The sequence below is a fragment of the Lethenteron reissneri genome, chromosome 6, assembly GCF_015708825.2.
Source record: "Lethenteron reissneri isolate LAM-NWPU_2019-01 chromosome 6, ASM1570882v1, whole genome shotgun sequence".
Taxonomy (NCBI): Eukaryota; Metazoa; Chordata; class Hyperoartia; order Petromyzontiformes; family Petromyzontidae; genus Lethenteron; species Lethenteron reissneri.
In genome coordinates this window covers 3327985-3347517 of record NC_083784.1, presented here as the reverse complement: position 1 = coordinate 3347517, position 19533 = coordinate 3327985, and the positions used below count along the sequence as shown (strand labels likewise).

The 19533-nt window shown below is 50.2% G+C and overlaps 1 protein-coding gene across 2 annotated transcripts in view; it reads left to right on the top strand.

Moving 5' to 3' along the window:
- The window catches only part of GRPR (gastrin releasing peptide receptor), a 29000-nt gene extending 9599 nt beyond the window's left edge, over positions 1 to 19401 (top strand). The window contains exons 2-6 of one of the 2 annotated variants that reach the window (XM_061570213.1): positions 4776 to 4931; positions 8316 to 8348; positions 15981 to 16179; positions 16477 to 16822; positions 18399 to 19401. In XM_061570213.1, coding sequence (XP_061426197.1) covers positions 4802 to 4931; positions 8316 to 8348; positions 15981 to 16179; positions 16477 to 16822; positions 18399 to 18869 — 1179 coding nt within the window. In that variant the 5' untranslated portion in view covers positions 4776 to 4801 and the 3' untranslated portion in view covers positions 18870 to 19401. The remainder of the gene's footprint in view (positions 1 to 4775; positions 4932 to 8315; positions 8349 to 15980; positions 16180 to 16476; positions 16823 to 18398) is intronic. The other variant, XM_061570220.1, reaches the window with a different exon arrangement.
- The last annotated feature ends 132 nt before the right edge of the window (positions 19402 to 19533 follow it).

Below are 19533 nucleotides of genomic sequence, written 5' to 3'. Positions count from 1 at the left end.
TCCTGGCCGGACCAAGTGGTTCGCGCGCTGCACTCACAACGCAGAGGTCGCCGCGTTCAATTCGGCTTCCGTGCGCGGCAGGTGACACGATGGTGTGCAGGTTTCTTGAGTCTCATCACCCTCCCCGCCCGCCCGCTCCCCCCTCCCCACCACCACCACCTCCACCACCAGCCTCTCCACCTGGCAGGGCAAAATGCGCACGCCGCAGTGAGTCAATCGAGGCCGTGCATGCGGTGGGGTGGGAGGGGGAATGTGGTCAGTTTCCTCGTCTTTAGTGGGGCCCCTGATGCGCGCACCCTCTACAACACACAAAGATTGAAAACACCACCCAACACCACCACCATCATCATCGTCGTCGTTGTGCTGCTGTCAAACCCCAAAATGGTTTTAAATTCGTGGCGGCAACCTCACTCAACACTGACGATGTCCTATCGGCGAAAGTGCCCCCCCCCCCTTCCCCGTGAAAATGCGTGAACAACGCTGCTCCAGAGGCCTATCCGCCCCAGTAAGCGGTGGCGCAAAGAAAGTGAAATTGCAGGGCTGCACTTTTGCCCTTCACGCGCCACGCGCCACGCGCCACGCGGCACGCGGCACGCGCCACGCGCCACGGGCCACGCGCCACGCGGCACGCGCCACGCGCCACGCGACACCGTCAGGAGGTTCGTCGCACCCGCAGGGTTCGGCCTCGCCTCGGCTGTTCTTCGGGCTCATACGCTCACCCTTGAGGCGCCCAGCAATTTAATATATCTAAAATGTATATATAACATTTAATTGAAATTTAATCATCAATATATTAAAAAAAATGATACTTAACATTTTCTTTATTTCATATACGTAACATTATTTTAATTTTAATGTTTGCATGTATACACGTGAAGGGGCATCGAAGGTGTCTCTGTCGCGTAAAGCAGTGGGTGCGTGCCAGGTGTTCGTCTCTCTTGCGTTGTTGTCTTCAAGTGATGCGGACAAACGACCTGCAGAGTGAGTTGGGAAGATCACGTGAAATCGGTTGCTGTGCGCTCGTGACGCTGAACTCATAGAAACCGACGCTTAAAATCTCACAAACCTGGACAAATCGGCGGTGGCCAGCCTTGAAAATGGCTCACAACTTGTTATTTCGAGTGCCTAACGATTTTTTTTCTTTCTTTCTAAGAAAAAAAAAATTCCACCGATGTGAAAACCCGATTTCTCGCTAGTTTTACGTTAGTGTCACAACTTAAACTATTGCTTTGTAAAAAAAAAATGCGCACTTATCTGCCCCGCGACACGTCTGGATCTTACGTGACGAACGTTCCAATTACAAGCGCACGGTATGGTTCAGTGTCCAGCGCGTTCATCCCTTCCCACGCGAACCGACATTGATAACGAACGAATGCATCACGGCTTGAGTAATAGCTGAATTAACTTGTAACTGAAATAATGACTGAACAAATAAATAACTGACCGAATTATGAACCAAATGAATGAAAACCCGAGTAACTAAATATATATGAATGAATGAATAGCTGAAAGGAAAACATCATGCATGTTGCATTACACCCAAACGATGCAGCGAACGACTGATTCTCGTAATGACTGACGAACTCAACGAATGAATGAACGAACGACTTAACGAGTAAACAATGGAATTATCAACCGATCAAATTAATAACCCATTGAATTCTCAATGCTCCGAATTAATAACGTAATGAATATATTTCCGAATGAACGGATGGGTGAATTGAACGCTTGGGTATTGCCTAAAAGATGTCTAAATGTCCCGCGCGCAGCGTCGCTCAGTGTGGTCCGTGAAACCAGTCGACTCTAAGTGTATTTCCTTTTTAATGGTTTCCGTGATTTGCATTACCAGTGCAATGGATCAATGCAGCCGTCAGGTTAACCAGAGCGTGCCGCCCAAACGGATGTGGTGAAGCGCCTACCGCAAACTATTAGGGGGTAATTCGAGTAAGTGGGTTACGGTTTATTTTACGGTGGTGCCAATTTAAGTGGGCTTATCTTGTTTATTTAATCAAATTAATCGCTCGCGGTGGAGGGTAGTGGGGGGGCGTGGCGGTGGGGCGGAGAGGGGGGGGTGGGTGACCATACTTGACCACACTGGTGAAGGTGCGGGTTTGGTGAAGAGAAGATTGTGTTGAGGATTGCGTTCAGATTTGCGTTGTGGATTGCCTTAAGAATTGCGTTGAAAATTGTGTTGAAAATTGCGTTAAGAATTTTGTTGAGCATTGCGTTGAGAATTGCGTTGAGAATTGCGTTGAAAATTGCATTGAGAATTGCGTTGAGAATTGCGTTAAGAATTGCGTTGAGGATTGCGTTGAGAATTGCGTTGAAAATTGCATTGAGAATTGCGTTGAGAATTGCGTTAAGAATTGCGTTGAGGATTGCGTTGAGAATTGTATTGAGGATTGCGTTGAGGATTGCGTTGAGAATTGCGTTGAGGATGGTGGCCGACTGTCAAAGATTATTAACGGAGGGCGACAGCCGAGCAATTTCATTATATTCTTGCGAACGATGGGGAAATGTAAAATGAAAATGCCCGGGAGCTAAAATACCAATGTCGAGGTCTGCGAGCCACGAGGTCTATCGGGGGGGGGGGGGGGGGTGGTGGAGAGTTGTGGTGAAGTTTCCTCTCCCGTGTAGAGAAGCGTAGACACCCACCCAGCTCCCCACCCCAAGTGTTTTGCTGCGTGCTCCATGGCTTTTGGCTTTCGTGGCCACGATCGCACCACGGTGGCTTTGTCCGTAGTTCGGCGACGAGATCGGACCACGTGCGCCAAGGGACGCGTTGCAATCGAGTCAGTTCGTGTGCCACATGCTGGGGTGGATCGTCGCGCATGGTGGCGGCCGCTTGCAGGGAGACCTTCATCCAGTATTGGATCGACCCTGGCTGACACAAAATTAACCCGTAAAAACAAAGTTTTTCACTATAAATCCTTTATATGCGTGGCATCGGTTTTATTTTATTATTCATTTCTGTTTTTCTTGAGTAAGAGTTTCATTTTTATCACATTGGTATTTTAAACTAAATATGAATTTTTTTTTCCTAAAAAGTGGAACATTTTGGGAAAAAATTTAACGAAAATAAATTGTCACGCACAACGAGTCTGTGTGCAAAATGTCAGCTCGATTGGATCACGGGAAGTGGGTTAAAAAACGACCGAAAGATTTGCAAGCAAGCAAGTGAACTTAATATAAAGGATTTAAAAAAAAGCCCACTCACCCACTCGCCCAAGACATTTCGCTTGAGTCAGTATCTCAGGGCACTCAGTCCGTGCTGCTGCGAGATCCCAGTCGCAATGTCAGCCGCTCGGGTTTCTCGGAGTACGGCGAGCTGATCGTCTCAGCCCGGTGACCCTCGACGGCGGATACCAGAAATACATTTATTACAAATGGGATCTTAAGAGTTTGTCCACATTCACAGTATGACCGTGCCAATCGTTGCACCGCGGGCACGGCCCTGCATCTCGGTGACGCGTCTTGAAACCCGTGCCGACGCCTCGTGCATGGACGTTGAGCTTCTTTCGCGCCGTGCGTAGCCAACCGTGCGAATCGGAGGTGCGTGGGGGAAGGACGACAAACGAAACACTAAAATGAGTTCTAAAGAAATTAGTGTTCAATCTATACGATTCAAAAGTTGTATAGCTCCAGTGGCTTCCTAATATCGGAAGGAAGAGCATTCCAGACGGCCACAGAAGCGCATCTGAAAGCGCGTGATGCAGTGGCCGTCTTTGTTCGATTTGTTAGCCACTCACTCACCCATCTACTCACCCACTCATTCACCCACCACTCATCCACCCACGCACTCACCCACCCACCCACCCAATCATCCACCCACTCACCCACCCACCCACTTATCCACCCACTCACTCACCCATCCACTCACCCACTCACTCACCCACCCATTTACCGACCCACTCACCCACCCACTCACCCACTCACTCACTCACTCACCCACTCATCCACCCACTCACTCACCCACCCACTTACCCAACCACTCACCCACCCACCCACTCACCCACCCACCAACTCACCCACTCACCCACCCACTCTCCCACTCATCCACCAACTCACGCACCAACTCACTCACCCAACCACTCACCCACCCACTCACTCACTCACTCACTCACCCACTCATCCACCCACTCACTCACCCACCCACTTACCCAACCACTCACCCACCCACCCACTCACCCACCCACCAACTCACCCACTCACCCACCCACTCACCCACTCATCCACCCACTCCCTCACCCACCCACTTACCCAACCACTCACCCACCCACCCACTCACCCACCCACCAACTCACCCACTCACCCACCCACTCTCCCACTCATCCACCAACTCACGCACCAACTCACTCACCCAACCACTCACCCACCCACTCACTCACTCACTCACCCACTCATCCACCCACTCACTCACCCACCCACTTCCCCAACCACTCACCCACCCACCCACTCACCCACCCACCAACTCACCCACTCACCCACCCACTCACCCACTCATCCACTCACTCACTCACCCACCCACTTACCCAACCACTCACCCACCCACCCACTCACCCACCCACCCACTCACCCACTCACCCACCCACTCACCCACTCATCCACCCACTCACTCACCCACCCACTTACCCAACCACTCACCCACCCACCCACTCACCCACCCACCAACTCACCCACTCACCCACCCACTCTCCCACTCATCCACCAACTCACGCACCAACTCACTCACCCATGTGTGTGTGTATGTTGAACTTCTTTCGCACCGTACGCAGCCCACCGTGCAATTCGGAGGTTTGCGATGGAGGACTCCCTGCCGTCGTGGGTGGTCCCCTCCATCATGCTGTCTCTCTTCGGGATCATCATGCTGCTCGGGCTGCTGGGAAACTCGGCGCTCATCCGCTACGTGCTCACGCAGAAGCCCCGCCAAGGTGCGTACTTGCCCCTCCGTCTCGTCTCGTGTCGCCTTTTTTAAAATCCTTTATATTAAGTTCGCTTGCTTGCGCGCTTACGACCGTGCAAATCTTTCGGTCGTTTTTTAACCCACTTCCCGTGATCCGATCGAGCTGACATTTTGCACACAGACTCGTTGTGCGTGACAATTAATGTTCGTGAAAAATGTTTTCAAAATTTTACACTGTTTAGGGAAAACAAATTAAATATTTATTTACCAATTGTTTAATACTGCAGACAATCATCTGACCCATAGGTGGCAGCCATCTCAAGCCAGAGGACGAGAGGACTCTAGCCGCCACGCATATAAAGGATTTAGAGTGAAAAACTTTGTTTTTACGGGTTATACTTATTTAAAATCCTTTATATTAAGTTCGCTTGCTTGCTTACGACCGTGCAAATTTTTCGGTCGTTTTTTAACCCACTTCCCGTGATCCAATCGAGCTGACATTTTGCACACAGACTCGTTGTGCGTGACAATTAATGTTCGTGAAAAAAAAATTCCCAAAATTTTACACTTTTTGGGACAAAAATATCATATTTAATTACCAATTGCTTAATGGTGCAATGCAATCATCTGACCCATAGGTGGCAGCCATCTCAAGCCAGAGAACGAGAGGACTCTAGCCGCCACGCATATAAAGGATTTATAGTGAAAAACGTTGTTTTTACGGATTATACCTGTTTTGCCTTCGACTGAGCGGTCGAAAACATTTTTTTGCCCCTTTTGCCAATGCAACAGGAAGTGTTCCGATGTTCAAACACCAACTAAGAACCCTTCTGCAAGGGATCCAGTCACTGCATTAACCACACAGGGTGCTTGTGGTGAACATGCAAACAAACCCCGCTTTGACGATACATGGCGTTGTCTTAGAAAATGATTGGCCTGTACCAGAGACAGCCTTTCTGATGGCCTCGTCTCACCACCAGTGTCAGACCAGAGCACAACGCCAAAAGGCGACCAGCACAAGGGCAATGCCACACGCGTCAGAGCATTCATAGCTCGCGGCGAGCAGCTGTTTGTGTAACGAGCCTGACTCCACCGCTGAGATCCAGGAGATTAAAACCCCGGTGCGGAGATTGCTTAGACACAATGAACCTCATGGCGGGACCCCGGGGTCCCGAATAAACGGAAGTCAAAATCGTAATTAATTTGTTTGTTTTTGGCGACTCCGTCCCACCGCGCACAACAAACGCCGCGACCCGCCTGGCGCGGATCATTCAGTTGTGTCGTGTCGTCCAAGCGCAGCAGCGAAGACGAATACGAAGAAGAAACACAACTTTGATTAGCGCACCGTGTAGAGCTTGTCGAGAGCAACAGATCGCTGTGTCGTCCGCCTTCAACAGACATAGAATGACGTCGCAACGCAGTTTATGCGAGAGCTGGGGGCTTACGGGACCCCGGGGTCCCGCCATACGGTTCAAATGCCACCGATTAATATTGGACAGCCCTACCGGCTGCCCATAGCCATACAGCAATGTGTGACACACAATGGGAGCTCTGCTTTTGTATTCGCTTCCAACGCATGCTCGGATTTGCCGTTCAACCAATGAACTTATATTCTCTGTACCTCTTCCCTCGTCCCATTTCATCACCATCCTTGCGTGTAGATCCACATACACTTCCATGCAAAAAAAGCGTAGCCTCTCACGCTCTTCCACGACGTGGAGAAGCGGAGACTTACGCAGATACGCGTCCGCTCGCCACATGCCTGTGCAGGCGACTCGCTGGCTTAAACGTCGCGTCCCAGCCAAAAGTCACCGTGATTTCATTGGCCCATCTGCACGTAGTAATTTCTAAAGCCAGATTTCGGGGTAAGCGAACTCACATTTTTAAAGAAACGAAGTGGTGGAGAGACAAATACCGGCACAGGTGTAAACCAAAATTACCTGCGACCGCAACACCGCTTGCTAATTCGGCGGTACGGGACAGAAATGCAGTGCACAGCGCAATTGCTCATCTTTTGTGCAATGAAACTATTCTATAAACGTAGTAGGTTTTTACCCTTTAAACTGGTACAAAACTGACACCTTTATACAAGGCATCATGTTTGCAATAACCGCAACACAAGCAGTCAAAATGCAAACAAAAAGAAACAACTCTGATAATGGTAATGATATGCACTGTCCTTGAAGTTGATTGCTCCACACCCGAGACAGCTTTCTTTAGAGCCTAGTCTCCATTGGTGTTGGACCAGATGACGCCAAAAGGCGTACAACTCAAAAACAGTGCACTATCAGAGTATTGAGAGCTCGGGGTAAGCATTTACACTATGAGACCTCCTTTACCAGTGGCTATTGCAAACATGATGCCTTGTATAAAGGTGTCAGTTTTGTACCAGTTTAAAGGGTAAAAACCTACTACTATATTTTGCCACTGGTAAAGGAGATGTCTCATAGTATTCTATAAACGCTTAAGACTATGCAACGTGCCAGCGCTCTACACTAATTTTCAGAGGGGCGGGGCACTTTCGCCGGTGAGACATCGCCAGTGTGAGTGAGGTTACAGCCGCACGTTTGAAACCATTGTGGGGGGTTTGACAGCAGCACGATAATGATGATGATGATGGGGGTGGTGCTGTCACTCGTTGGGGGCCGCCAGTGTAGCCCGCAGGCCTCGCAATGAGGAACGCTGCGATGCACCGATGCAATCCTTGACCAATGTCATACAGTTCAGGTGAATAGTGCATACCTGTCAACCCATACGGTTTACCCCGTATTGTTGAGCAGGGAAATTGAGTTTTCAGGTCCAATACAGCGTACAGCAGTTTCAATACAGGCAAACAAATAGTTTGTCTATTTGTTTGGGTTTCTCCCTTGCGATGGGACTATGTGGGATGAACTTTGAGATTAATAAGGGCGCGTGGTGACCAATAAGGTCTGAATTGGTCTGTAATAAGGTCGGCACCGATAAGGGGTTGACAGGTATGATGGTACAACTGACAGTGTGTGTGTGCACAGCTGGCACAGGAGGGGGGCACAGGTGGTGCTATCTGCCAGTTCATCTCAGTCAGTCGACCCATGGCAACCTGCTGGGTCTGTCCCGTGACCTCTTGCCAGCGGGCGTTCGACACAATTCACGTGGCATTAATGTGCACCTAGCCTGGCGCAAGCGCGGTGGTGACGTCACCGCCACTTTGTTGTTGTTGTTGTAGTAGTAGTAATTACACATCCATGTGAAACGCGCACTTGTTGTCTGCTGCATGAAATTCGGTAGCCCCATTGCCCTTCGTGAGGCATCTCTCTCTTTCTCTCTCTCGCTCGAATCATCGATATTATATTTATTTTATGTCCATTGCATGAAGAAATCATCTCTGCGCGGAAAGCCCCTGAGAATCAGTCTCTCTGTGTCTTGGATTTAGGTCTCAGCCTTCCCCCGCTGCTGTCTGCCGACGGTAAGTGGCTGGAGTCAAACCTTACAGCGGTGACTTTTTTCAATTGCGATTCACTTCATCGTCGCGTGCCAATGAAATGTTGCTTGCTTCGTGCGCGTTTCGCAGTTAGTCTTTGCTGTGCGAGCTGGTGCACGTGTCACATGCCGCTTCGAGCTTTGCACCCCTCCATCGCCCCACGTGGCCGAACAAATCCCGTCACGTGGGCTGATGTGGCCACATTGATCGGTGGAATATCTTAGATGAAGCCTTTGTCAATTATATTCAGTTTTTTAATGGTTTCGTTCACTGGGATTTCGCTGAACATACGTGCTCATGTCAAAGCTAGCCATGTTAGCATTATCATTTAATTGTAGAACTTTATTTTAAAACGAAAATTACTTTTTTTTTACCAAGTAAGGCCCACTGAGCTGAGCAGCTCTTTTTCAGAAGCGACCTGGTCACAAATTGTAGCTCAATTGAGTGGATTATCACGTGGAAATTTACAACAGACAATTACTCTAAACACTCTAAACGCACGTTAATTATAAATGTGGGGAGGGAAACCAGAGGTTTCCCAGAGTAAGATCCACACAACCACGGGGAGAGAGAGAGAGAGACATGCAAACTCCAAATATACAGCAGGCATCGGGATCAGAACCCACGACCGCCTGCATATCAGGTGAGGTAGTTAACATCTCGCCACTGCGGCGCCCCAATGAAGCGACAGTCACCAGAGCATGAGTGGTTATTTCTTGGCTACGTAAGTGGAGACAATTGGACTCACGATTAATTATCCTGAGTGGAACACCAGGCTGAACGATGTTGGTCATCCATAAAGCTTTGGTGGTTTTAAAAAAGAATTTGCCGCTTAACCGTGATCGCAATAACATTAAATATCTCTCGCCTTTAAAGTTAAAGGCATCCATTATTTAATTCCACCAATGAAACTACTTTTAATCTCGTGATATATTTCTTCCGTTGTGTGCGTATATCACGGTCGGCAAGGCATGATACTCTTTAACCTCAAGGTCGTGGGTATTGTCCTTAATTGGTGTTCTCTAACAGCACTTGCCCCAGCAGTCTGTTAAAGATTACACGGGGGGAGGGAATCTTTGCTTTTGTGTGTGTGCGTGTAGGTGCCACTTTGGCGACACGTAACACAGACCCCACATTGTACAAGCTAGGTGCACAAACAAACTATCCACAGACTTTTTTTAAAACAACTTTTATTGCCGCCAGCAGCAAAAGCACTGGAGGTGTTTTCAATATGAAATACACAAAGTCACCAGCAAACAAAAGAAAATAAACGCTACAAATCGACGCGCTGTGGCGCTAAAAGCACCGCGCACAATACAACAGAAAAGTCACGTGGTGGTGGTGGTCATCGCGCACGCCACGGTGACGAGCGAGCGCTTCAGAAGGTGAACACGAGGGTGCCGTCCACGCTGGTACATAGAGGGGCTTTTCCGGCTCCCCAGCGTTCGAAGAAGACGTGCACATCACCGACATGTGTGTGGTACGCGTGCTCCAGCTGGAGCCGCGCCTCTGAACACTGGAAGCACAAAGCTGCCGTCAGTGTCACCCTCCAGCATCTTTTTTCTCGTTCTCATCGTCTATAGCTGTGCAAGCAAGACGACGCTTTGTGTGCTTCCACGACCTCTCTCCTAGCCGACCAATCGGGCTCGAAACAAAGAGCGTGCTTGCGTGGCCCACGACATTATAAACCCTGGAACGATAAAGCGTCTACGTGCATTGTAAATTAAAATGCTTCTCTGCCAGCCACCCGGGTGCATAGACTGTCAACCCCTTATCAGTGCCCCCTACCTCATTACAGACCAAGTCAGACCTTATTGGTCACCCCGTGCCCTTTATAAATCTCAAGGTTCAACCTACAAATTCCCATCGCAAGAAAGAAACACAAATAGACAAGCACCACTACACTCACCACTACTACATTCATCACTACACTCACCACTACAAACCTGTCAACCCCTTATTAGTGCCCTGCCTTATTACAGACCAAGTCAGACCTTACTGGTCACCCCGTGCCCCTTATACATCTCAAGCTTCATCCTACACGGTCCCATCACAAGGGAGAAACACAAACAGACAAAAATATAATTTAAAACATTTGTCCCGTATTGAAACGGCTGTACGCCGCCGTATGGACCTGAAACCTCAATTTCCCTGCACGAAAATGCGGGCTAAACCGCATGGGTTGGCAGCTGCGCGAATACCAACCCCGCCAACCTCGCAGCAGGAGGTAGCCAATCAAATTAACAAGGAGGGGCATTCTTTAGCGAATTCTGGTTAACAAAAAAACTCATCAGTATTTCAAGAGCCGCGATGCAACGCGGTGAATACGAGACGGTGGTGGGGGTCCCTTAATTATAGCTGTCATCCCACGCGGTTTACCCCGTTTTCTTGTACAGGGAAATTTAGTTTTCAGGTTCATACGGCGGCGTACAGCCGTTTCAATTCGGGCAAAACAAATATGTTGTCTATTTGTTTGTGTTTCTCTCTTGCGATGGGACTTTGTAGGATAAACGTTGAGATTCATAAGGCCACGGGGTGACCAGTAAGGTCTGAATATGTCTGTATTAAGGCAGGGCACCAATAAGGTGTTGACAGGTTTGTAGTGGTGAGTGTAGTGGTGAATGTAGTAGTGGTGAGTATAGTGGTGATTGTCTATTTGTGTTTCTCCCTTGCGATGGGAATTTGTAGGATAAACGTTGAGATTCATAAGGCCACGGGGTGACCAATCATGTCTGACTTGGTCTGTAATAAGGCAGGGCACCGATAAGGTGTTGACAGGATTGTAGTGGTGAGTGTCGTGGTGAATGTAGTAGTGGTGAGTATAGTGGTGATTGTCTATTTGTGTTACTCCCTTGCGATGAGAATTTGTAGGATGAACGTTGAGATTCACAAGGCCACGGGGTGACCAATCAGGTCTGAATATGTCCGTAATAAGGCAGGGATAAGGGGTTGACAGGTTTGCTTCATGGATAACGCCACGAAGCCGTGGTCACCTTAAAGAGCCACGGACATGCGGCTCCCCTCGCGGTGGCTGTGCACCCGCAGGAAGTCGTAGGAGAGCATCGGGTGACGGCCTGGTGATTATAATAATAGGGGTTTTCCCCTTTTTCCTGGCTACAAAACTGAAACCTTTTTACGAGGATTCATATCTGCATTGACCACAATACCTGCAGTCAAATGCAAACCAAAAAACACACCATGATCATATATGCATTGTCTAGATTTGAAGCTTTCGTGACTGCAAGGGATTACATCTTGAATCATTGCCTCACTTGATGAAGCTAATCTGGCTGTGACGGTCCCACCTGATGACGGAGACTTGTGTTGCCTCCGAAACGTCGTGATTTTTTGTTTTATTTTATTTTTATTAATTTTGATGTTTTACCTACGTGACTTTACCGAAAAAAACCTAAGAATATATGCATTGTCCTTGAAACTGATTTGTCCACACCAAGGGTGACAATGCATATATTATTATCGTGTGTTTTTTTGTTTGCATTTGACTGCAGGTATTGTGGTCAATGCAGATATGAATCCTCGTAAAAAAAAGGTTTCAGTTTTATTGCCAGGAAAAAAAGGGGAAAAACCCTATTATTATATTTTCGTACTGGCAAAGGAGGTCCAATGATGGCCTGGTGAATAGAACGAGAAATCTCTCGCAATTCGGCTTCACGTGTACCGTGGGAGTCAACCCTCGCCATCGAAATCGCTTTTGTGCGCGTTGCAAAACGAATGAAACGTTCTGCTGCTGTTCTGCAAGTGCGCAGCGTGGGAAAATGATGAAATCAGTGCGTAAGAGAGGTAAGAATGAATATATAGAGAGGTGGGGGGGGGGAGCTGCCCTCTGGTATACACACACATATCGAACGCAATCAGACATCATGTAAAGTCAAACACAGCTTGGACCATTGAACTCAAAAAGTTCCATGACAAATTTATCTCACAACCGCACGATGGCCTCGGGTTCCATCCACACTGCTCGGTCTGCGGACAACCCCCCGGCATGAAGGAGCAGTCATTCAGCCAGACAGCAAAACAGCCAGACAGACAGCCAGACAGACAGCCAAACAGCCAGACAGACAGCCAAACAGCCAGACAGCCAAACAGCCAGACAGCCAACCAGACAGACAGCCAAACAGCCAGACAGACAGACAGACAGCCAAACAGCCAGACAGACAAACAGCCAGACAGACAGACAGACAGCCAAACAGCCAACCAGCCAAACAGCCAGACAGACAGCCAGACAGACAGCCAAACAGCCAGACAGACAGCCAGACAGCCAGACAGACAGCTAGACATGCATCCAGCCAACCAGCCAAACAGCCAGACAGACAGACAGCCAAACAGCCAGACAGACAGACAGCCAGCCAAGCAGACAGCCAGACAGAGAGCCACGTTAAGCGAGGAATTATCGAGTTACGGAATCGCTCCAAAAATAGTTCGTCGTCGACCGCTCAGAAGCTGCGTTATAACGGCACACCTTCCGTGTTGTGATGGCACGCGTTCCGTATTATAACGGCGCTCCCTCCCCGTGATAACGGCGCGCCTTCCGTGTTGTGATGGCACGCGTTCCGTATTATAACGGCGCTCCCTCCCCGTTATAACGGCGCGCCTTCCGTGTTGTGATGGCACGCGTTCCGTATTATAACGGCGCTCCCTCCCCGTTATAACGGCGCGCCTTCCGTGTTGTAATGGCACGCGTTCCGTATTATAACGGCGCTCCCTCCCCGTTATAACGGCGCGCCTTCCGTGTTGTGCGAAAAGCACGTTACAGTGGGAACACCACGCGTCAAACGAGGAGTTACCACATCAATAAATTGCGCGTTATGACGTAACGTCCGGCGATTTTAAAAACGCATAAACTTCATAATAATTACCGCCAATTATAACGAACACATTAACGCCTACTCTTTGTGATTCTATTTCCACCACCAATTGGACAGCTTCATCCTTGTTAACCCTGAATCTTACACTCAATCAATCGGTGATGACCTGTCATAACAGGACATCAAATCTCCACAGCAGTCAACCCCTGATCAGTGCCCCCTACCTTATTACAGACCAATTTAGACATTATTAGTCGCCTCATGCCCTTATACATCTCAACGTTCATCCTACAAACTCCCATCACAAGGGAGATACACAAACAAATAGACAAAAACGTTTTGCCAGTATTCCAACGGTTGTACGCCGTAAGGACCTGAAAACTCAATTTCCCTGCACAAGAACACGGAGTAACCCGTACGGGTTGACAGCCATGAATCTCGCTTATCCGCACAGCTGTTCGGATGACCAGGAAGTGCATTGACTTGAGCGCAGTAAGCTCTTGCCAGCGCCTGACGATGCTGATTTTTTTTTTTTAACCACGAAATCCTTACATCTTGGCTTGTTTTCTCAACATAGCGGTCTAAAGTTCTGGCAAACAAACAATTCTCCCCCCTCCCCCCGCCGTGACTGAGGCAGCGTTGTTTGGGGTGGCCTTCAGCCAATAGTGGATTGACAAAGGGCTGTAAAAAAATCTGAAATATAAGCTACTGCGAATCTAAATCTATTGAAAAAACATTTGGCACGTGTGCCCACGTGACAGCTCGGTTGGTTCGGCTGTGTAGGGTGGCAGAGGGCCACATCTGTGAATTGTCATTACACCGACACGCGATCTCATCCCCCAAACACTGATTACGAATCGATAATATCGGTCGTGAAAGCCGCGTCATAGAATTACTTTGTGAATGCAATTTCACGTTAATAATTGTGTGTATTACCGGCTTTTTTTTTTTTGCAGCATGCTGGTCATCCCCCATAACCGGAAAGACTCTCCCCCATATTAGTCCGACTTTAAGAGGTTTTACCCAGATTCTACTCCCTGCCTCTTCTCCAGTAACATCCAACGGCCCTCACATATTGTTCCGCCGCATCCTTCCACATCACTCTCGCTCTCCCTCTGCTCCGTCAGCCCTGTACCAGTGGCATCTTCATGTCCATTACAATCCATGGGGAGACATGTGTGGTCGTCTATGTTTGAGTCTATGGGTCTCCTTGCGAGTCCATGGGTCTCTGTGTGAGCCTATGGGTGTCTGTTTGAGTCTATGGGTCTTTGGATGAGTTTTTGAGTCTCTGTGTGAGTGTCTGGGTCTCTGTGTGAGTTTCTGGAGTTAAGTGTGAATCTACGAGTCTCTGTGTGAGTCTTTGGGTCTTTGGCTGAGTCCATGGGCATCTGTGTGAGTCTATGGGTCTCTGTGTGAGTCTATGGGTCTCTGTGTGAGTCCCTGAGACTCTGTGTGAGTCTATGGGTCTGTGTGACTATATGAGTCTCTGTGTGAGTCTATGGGTCTCTGTGTGAGTCTATGGGTCTCTGTCAATCTATGCGTCTCTGTGTGAGTCTATGGGTGTCTGTGTGAGTCTCTGGGTCTCTGTGTGAGTCCCTGAGACTCTGTGTGAGTCTATGGGTCTATGTGTGACTATATGAGTCTCTGTGTGAGTCTATGGGTCTCTGTGTGAGTCTATGGGTCTCTGTCAATCTATGGGTCTCTGTGTGAGTCTATGGGTGTCTGTGTGAGTCTCTGGGTCTCTGTGTGAGTCCCTGAGACTCTGTATGAGTCTATGGGTCTATGTGTGACTATATGAGTCTCTGTGTGAGTCTATGGGTCTCTGTGTGAGTCTATGGGTCTCTGTCAATCTATGGGTCTCTGTGTGAGTCTATGGGTCTCTGTGCGAGTCTATGGGTCTCTGTGTGAGTCTATGGGTCTATGTGCGAGTCTATGGGTCTCTGTGTGAGTCTATGGGTCTCTGTGTGACTATATGGTGCTCTGTATGAGTCTATGAGTCTTTGTGTGAGTCTATGGGTATCTAATTTAATGTACAAAGATGTGCCCAAACTATCTCGGTCTCTCAGCCTTCTAGAGAATATTAGTAACCCCTCCTAAGGCTCTAACTACTTCGTTCAGCCTAATTTCCTTCATAGAAATTCCTCACATCCATCTCAGCATTGCTTTTGTTGTCTTTATATTTTTTTGTGTTGTTATTTGGGAGGCAAAGGAAAGCCACTCTCGGTTTATCAAACTTTCGCACGCTCATTCGCTTGCGGCTCTTGAACATTTTACCGAAGAGTGGCACGTCTGGTTTGCATCCACGAATGGCCTGTGCGAATCATGAAATCTGTAAATGACAAGAGAAAAAAAACAACCCCATTGTATCGGAAAAGATGAGTGCAGGTCGGAAATCCATGAGTTTCAAACAACAACGCAAGACCCACAATGCAATTCTTCGGGAAATGCCGATGGTGCCCGCAAATGCGCAAGGGCTGAAATGTGGTCTTCATACATTACCGCGTGAATGATACGGAGCCATTTGATATGAAACATTCTGAATATTTCTGTATATTCCATATTTCTATCATTCCCCCCACTCGCATAATGTTTGCTTTTCCTGGTCCTCCTCCGCCATCATCTCCGCACCCCAGGCCTCACACATACAGAGGGGGCCCCAAATCTGGCCAGGTTTATTGACCTCCAATGAATCAAGGGGCCACACGGTTGGGATTTTGCCTCGGGGCCTCCAGGAACACCTCGTGCTCCTCTTCTGTTCCCCCAACCCCCCCCCCCCCCCCCGCCGCAAAAGGCAACGCATCGGACGTGCACCTGGTGAGCATGGCGATCGGCGACCTGATGGTGCTGGTCACCTGCGTGCCTTCGGGTGCCATCTCCTTCCTCTACGACTCGTGGATGTTCGGGAGGATCGGCTGCAAGCTGCTGCCCTTCCTGCAGCTCACGTCCCTCGGGATCTCCGTCTTCACGTTGGTCGCCCTCAGCGCCGACAGGTTCGATGACAGCGCCGCTTCGTTTGTGGTCGCTCGCTTTCGCCGCTTGCTTTGTAGGGGGGCACGCAGTTCGAGCCCGGCGGCTGCCCCGGTTAGATTTCGAAATGTTTCTTGGAAAGTAGTTTTTTGTTATTTTCTTTGAACCTATCTACGTGACTCTACCGAAAGGCCCAAAGAATATGAATTTCTGCAGTCTCGAATACTTCAAGTCAAGGCTCGGATGTGCCGCGTGCTTTGACGGCCGTGGCGAAGGAGCTTCAGGGTCGTTCCTCCCCCTTCCCCCCCGCTGTCTTGCAGGTACAAAGCCATCGTGAGGCCCATGGACGAACCGCGTCACGGCCGCTTTAGCTCGACGTGGTTCACTGTGCTGTGCATCTGGCTGGGCTCCATCGCCCTCGCCACGCCGGACAGCGTCCTGGCCGACGTTGTGTCGTGGCACGCGTTCAACGCCTCGTCCAACGCCACCGTGGCGGTCACGGTGTGCGTGCCCTTCCCGCACAACGGCACGGCGGTGATGCGCGCGCACGCCGTGGCGGTGTCGTGCGTGTACTTCGTGGCGCCGCTCACACTCATCACCGTCTTCTACTGCTTCATCTCGGCCGAGCTGCTCGGCTCGGCCGCCAGAGTTCCCGGCAACAATGCGGTGAGCCTCCGAACGAGCGGCCGTGTGTGTTAACATCAGTCAGTCGACCTTTGACACCTGGGTCTGCCACCGTGACCTCCTGCCAGCGGTCGTTCGACACTTCGCGTGGCCTTGAAGTGCACAATCGCCAGGCGACTAAAACGCAGAAAGTTGGCGCGGTGGGGAGCACGGGTGGTGCAACTGCCAGTCATTAAGTCAGTCAACCCATGGCACCTGGATCTGTTCCGTGACCTCCCGCCAGCGTGACCTAAAAGCTTACCCAGCACCTCGTTGTTGTGAGTGTGGGGAGTGATGGCGCAGTGGTTAGCACGCTGCGCTATGCACCAACCCGAGTCCGATTCCAGCTCGTGGCCAACAACCAGTGGCGATTATCCAAACCAGTCCTTGGCCTCCCGCAGGTTGGCTCGACTCAAATGAGTACCCGGTGCGGTGTGTAAACATCGCCGCTGGGGAGACAAAAGCGGCCGAGCGTGGTGCTGGCCACCCACCCCCTCGTGTGCCGTTGCCAACCTTCAAGGCTACACAAGGGGATCTTACTGGTAGGAACCTCCTGGTTACACCAGCCCACAGGGGATTATTGTGTCCGTTCCGTCCGTCGTGCAGGGAGGGGCTGGGTGGGGAGGGAGGGGCTGGGTGGGGAGGGGAGGGTGGGGAGGGGCTGGGTGGGGAGAGTGGGGTGGGGCTGGGTGGGTAGGGGCTGATCACTCCGTGGTGCCCTTATAAAACTCAACGTTTAACCTACTCACGCCGGCTTGTGCCCGCCCTCACAGTCGGGCATATTTGCAGGAATACACTACGCCGCCGTTGACCCTGGCCATTGACCGAGCAACCCAACGTTCCTACCAGCTCCCTCCGCAGGAACGTGTTTTGTCTTGCGTGCAGTTCTCTCCCTCTCATAATTTCCCTGCCCAGCGTCAGTGCCCTTTTTTTTAGATTTTTATTGTTTTATGTTTCACAACATGAATGCGTTTTAGATCCGCGGCGACCGGAACGCCATGCCCAGAATAGGCTGAGTGACCTGCAGATTGGGCAGGTTTCTAAAGTCCAGCACTTTCAGCATCTCCTTGGTGTCCGGATCAACCTCAGTCACTTCATGGTCGAGGGCCGATACCTCGGGCACGTAGTTGTCTCTTCCTCCTGCAACCTGATCTCTCGCTGTGACTCCCTGTCTCTATCTCTCTCTCTCTCTTGCGTTCTCTCTCCCAGAGTGAAGCGTGGGCAAATAAATAACCTGCATGACCGACGCGGGGAGACCTTTATTCGGCAGTGGGGCTATACATTCATTATTTAAACGACTTTCATGCTCACGCAACACATTTAGATTCATGGATGACGAACAAAACTGTAGAAACGAGCCGTTCAAAAAGATGTAACAAAAACAAAACGAGACGAAAGCAAGCTACTGACGCCGTGCATCAAATCGTGACGTCGATTCGTGACTCTTTCGTCGAACCGACGACGGTGGGTGGGTGCGGGGGGTAGACCCGCAGTCGAATTCACACTGCAACCTCCGCCTCGGTGTGCGTTACCGTGCCAATCCGCGCACCGTTCCTCCTCTTCCTCCTCCGCTGCGCAGGCGAGGCAAGTGAGCAGCCGCCGACGTCTCGCCAAGACGGTGCTGCTGCTGGTGGCGCTCTTCGCCCTCTGCTCGCTACCCAACCACGCGCTCTACCTCTACCGCGTGTTCCGCGATCAGTCCCAGCCGGACCTCTCCCCGACCCACAAGGCGTTCTCCCTGCTGTCCCGCGCGCTCATCTTCGCCAACTCGTGCGTCAACCCGTTGGCGCTCTGCGCCGTCTCCAGCGGCTTCCGTGACCACCTGCGCCAGACGTTGTGTGAACGTCCCGCCACGCGGCGTCCGCTTCTCGCCTGCTGCTGCTGCTGCTGCGAGCGAGGGAGACACGCGCAACTGCGACGGGGTTACAGCACGTCGTCCAGGGTCACGGGGTCAACGCGGCTCACAATGCAGAGCGTCAACGCGGTGGGCGGAGGGGACGGGCACGCCAAGGCGTACGGCCCCGCCGCCGGTATTGACGTGGACACTTAAGAGGGTGTGGAGAGGCATCGTTGCTTTGGACTTGAGATGATTCTGGTGCAAGGAGGGACCGGTGTGCGATTTGCTTTCGGGTTGCGCTGCATTTGCGAACGCATGTCACCGCCAGTGTGCAATAGGGCAAGCCGTGCTCCTGATGGATGACCACGAGTCGCCTTGGCTGTGTGGTCGTGCTGAATTCATTATCATTCCCGAAGCGCTCGCACGCACGCACGCGTGCCTGCTACAGATGATTTTTGTCGTTTTTAGTTTGTTGTCCTTCTCCCGCACCTCCGATTTGCACGGTTTGGCTACGCACGGTGCGAAAGAAGTTCAACATGCAGACGTACGCACACGTGTTGGATACGTACGAGGCAGGAACTGCAGCGGTGACCCTCTTGTACAAGAGGGCAAGACATATTGGGGTGTGGCTGCTTTCAAAGATTCCGTGAGCTACCCTTGGACTGTGTGATCGTGCCGATCTCAAAGTTGTTCTTAAGCACCGTACACATGTACACACGCACATTTGTGTTTTATATACTCATTTGGGCAAGTATAACTCATTGGGGAATAGATGCTCATTTTCGATGAGGATATGGTTACACATTAGAATACTGGATTACAGCAACAACAACAACAAAACATGAACAAAATAAACCCAAAACGACTGCACGTGGTC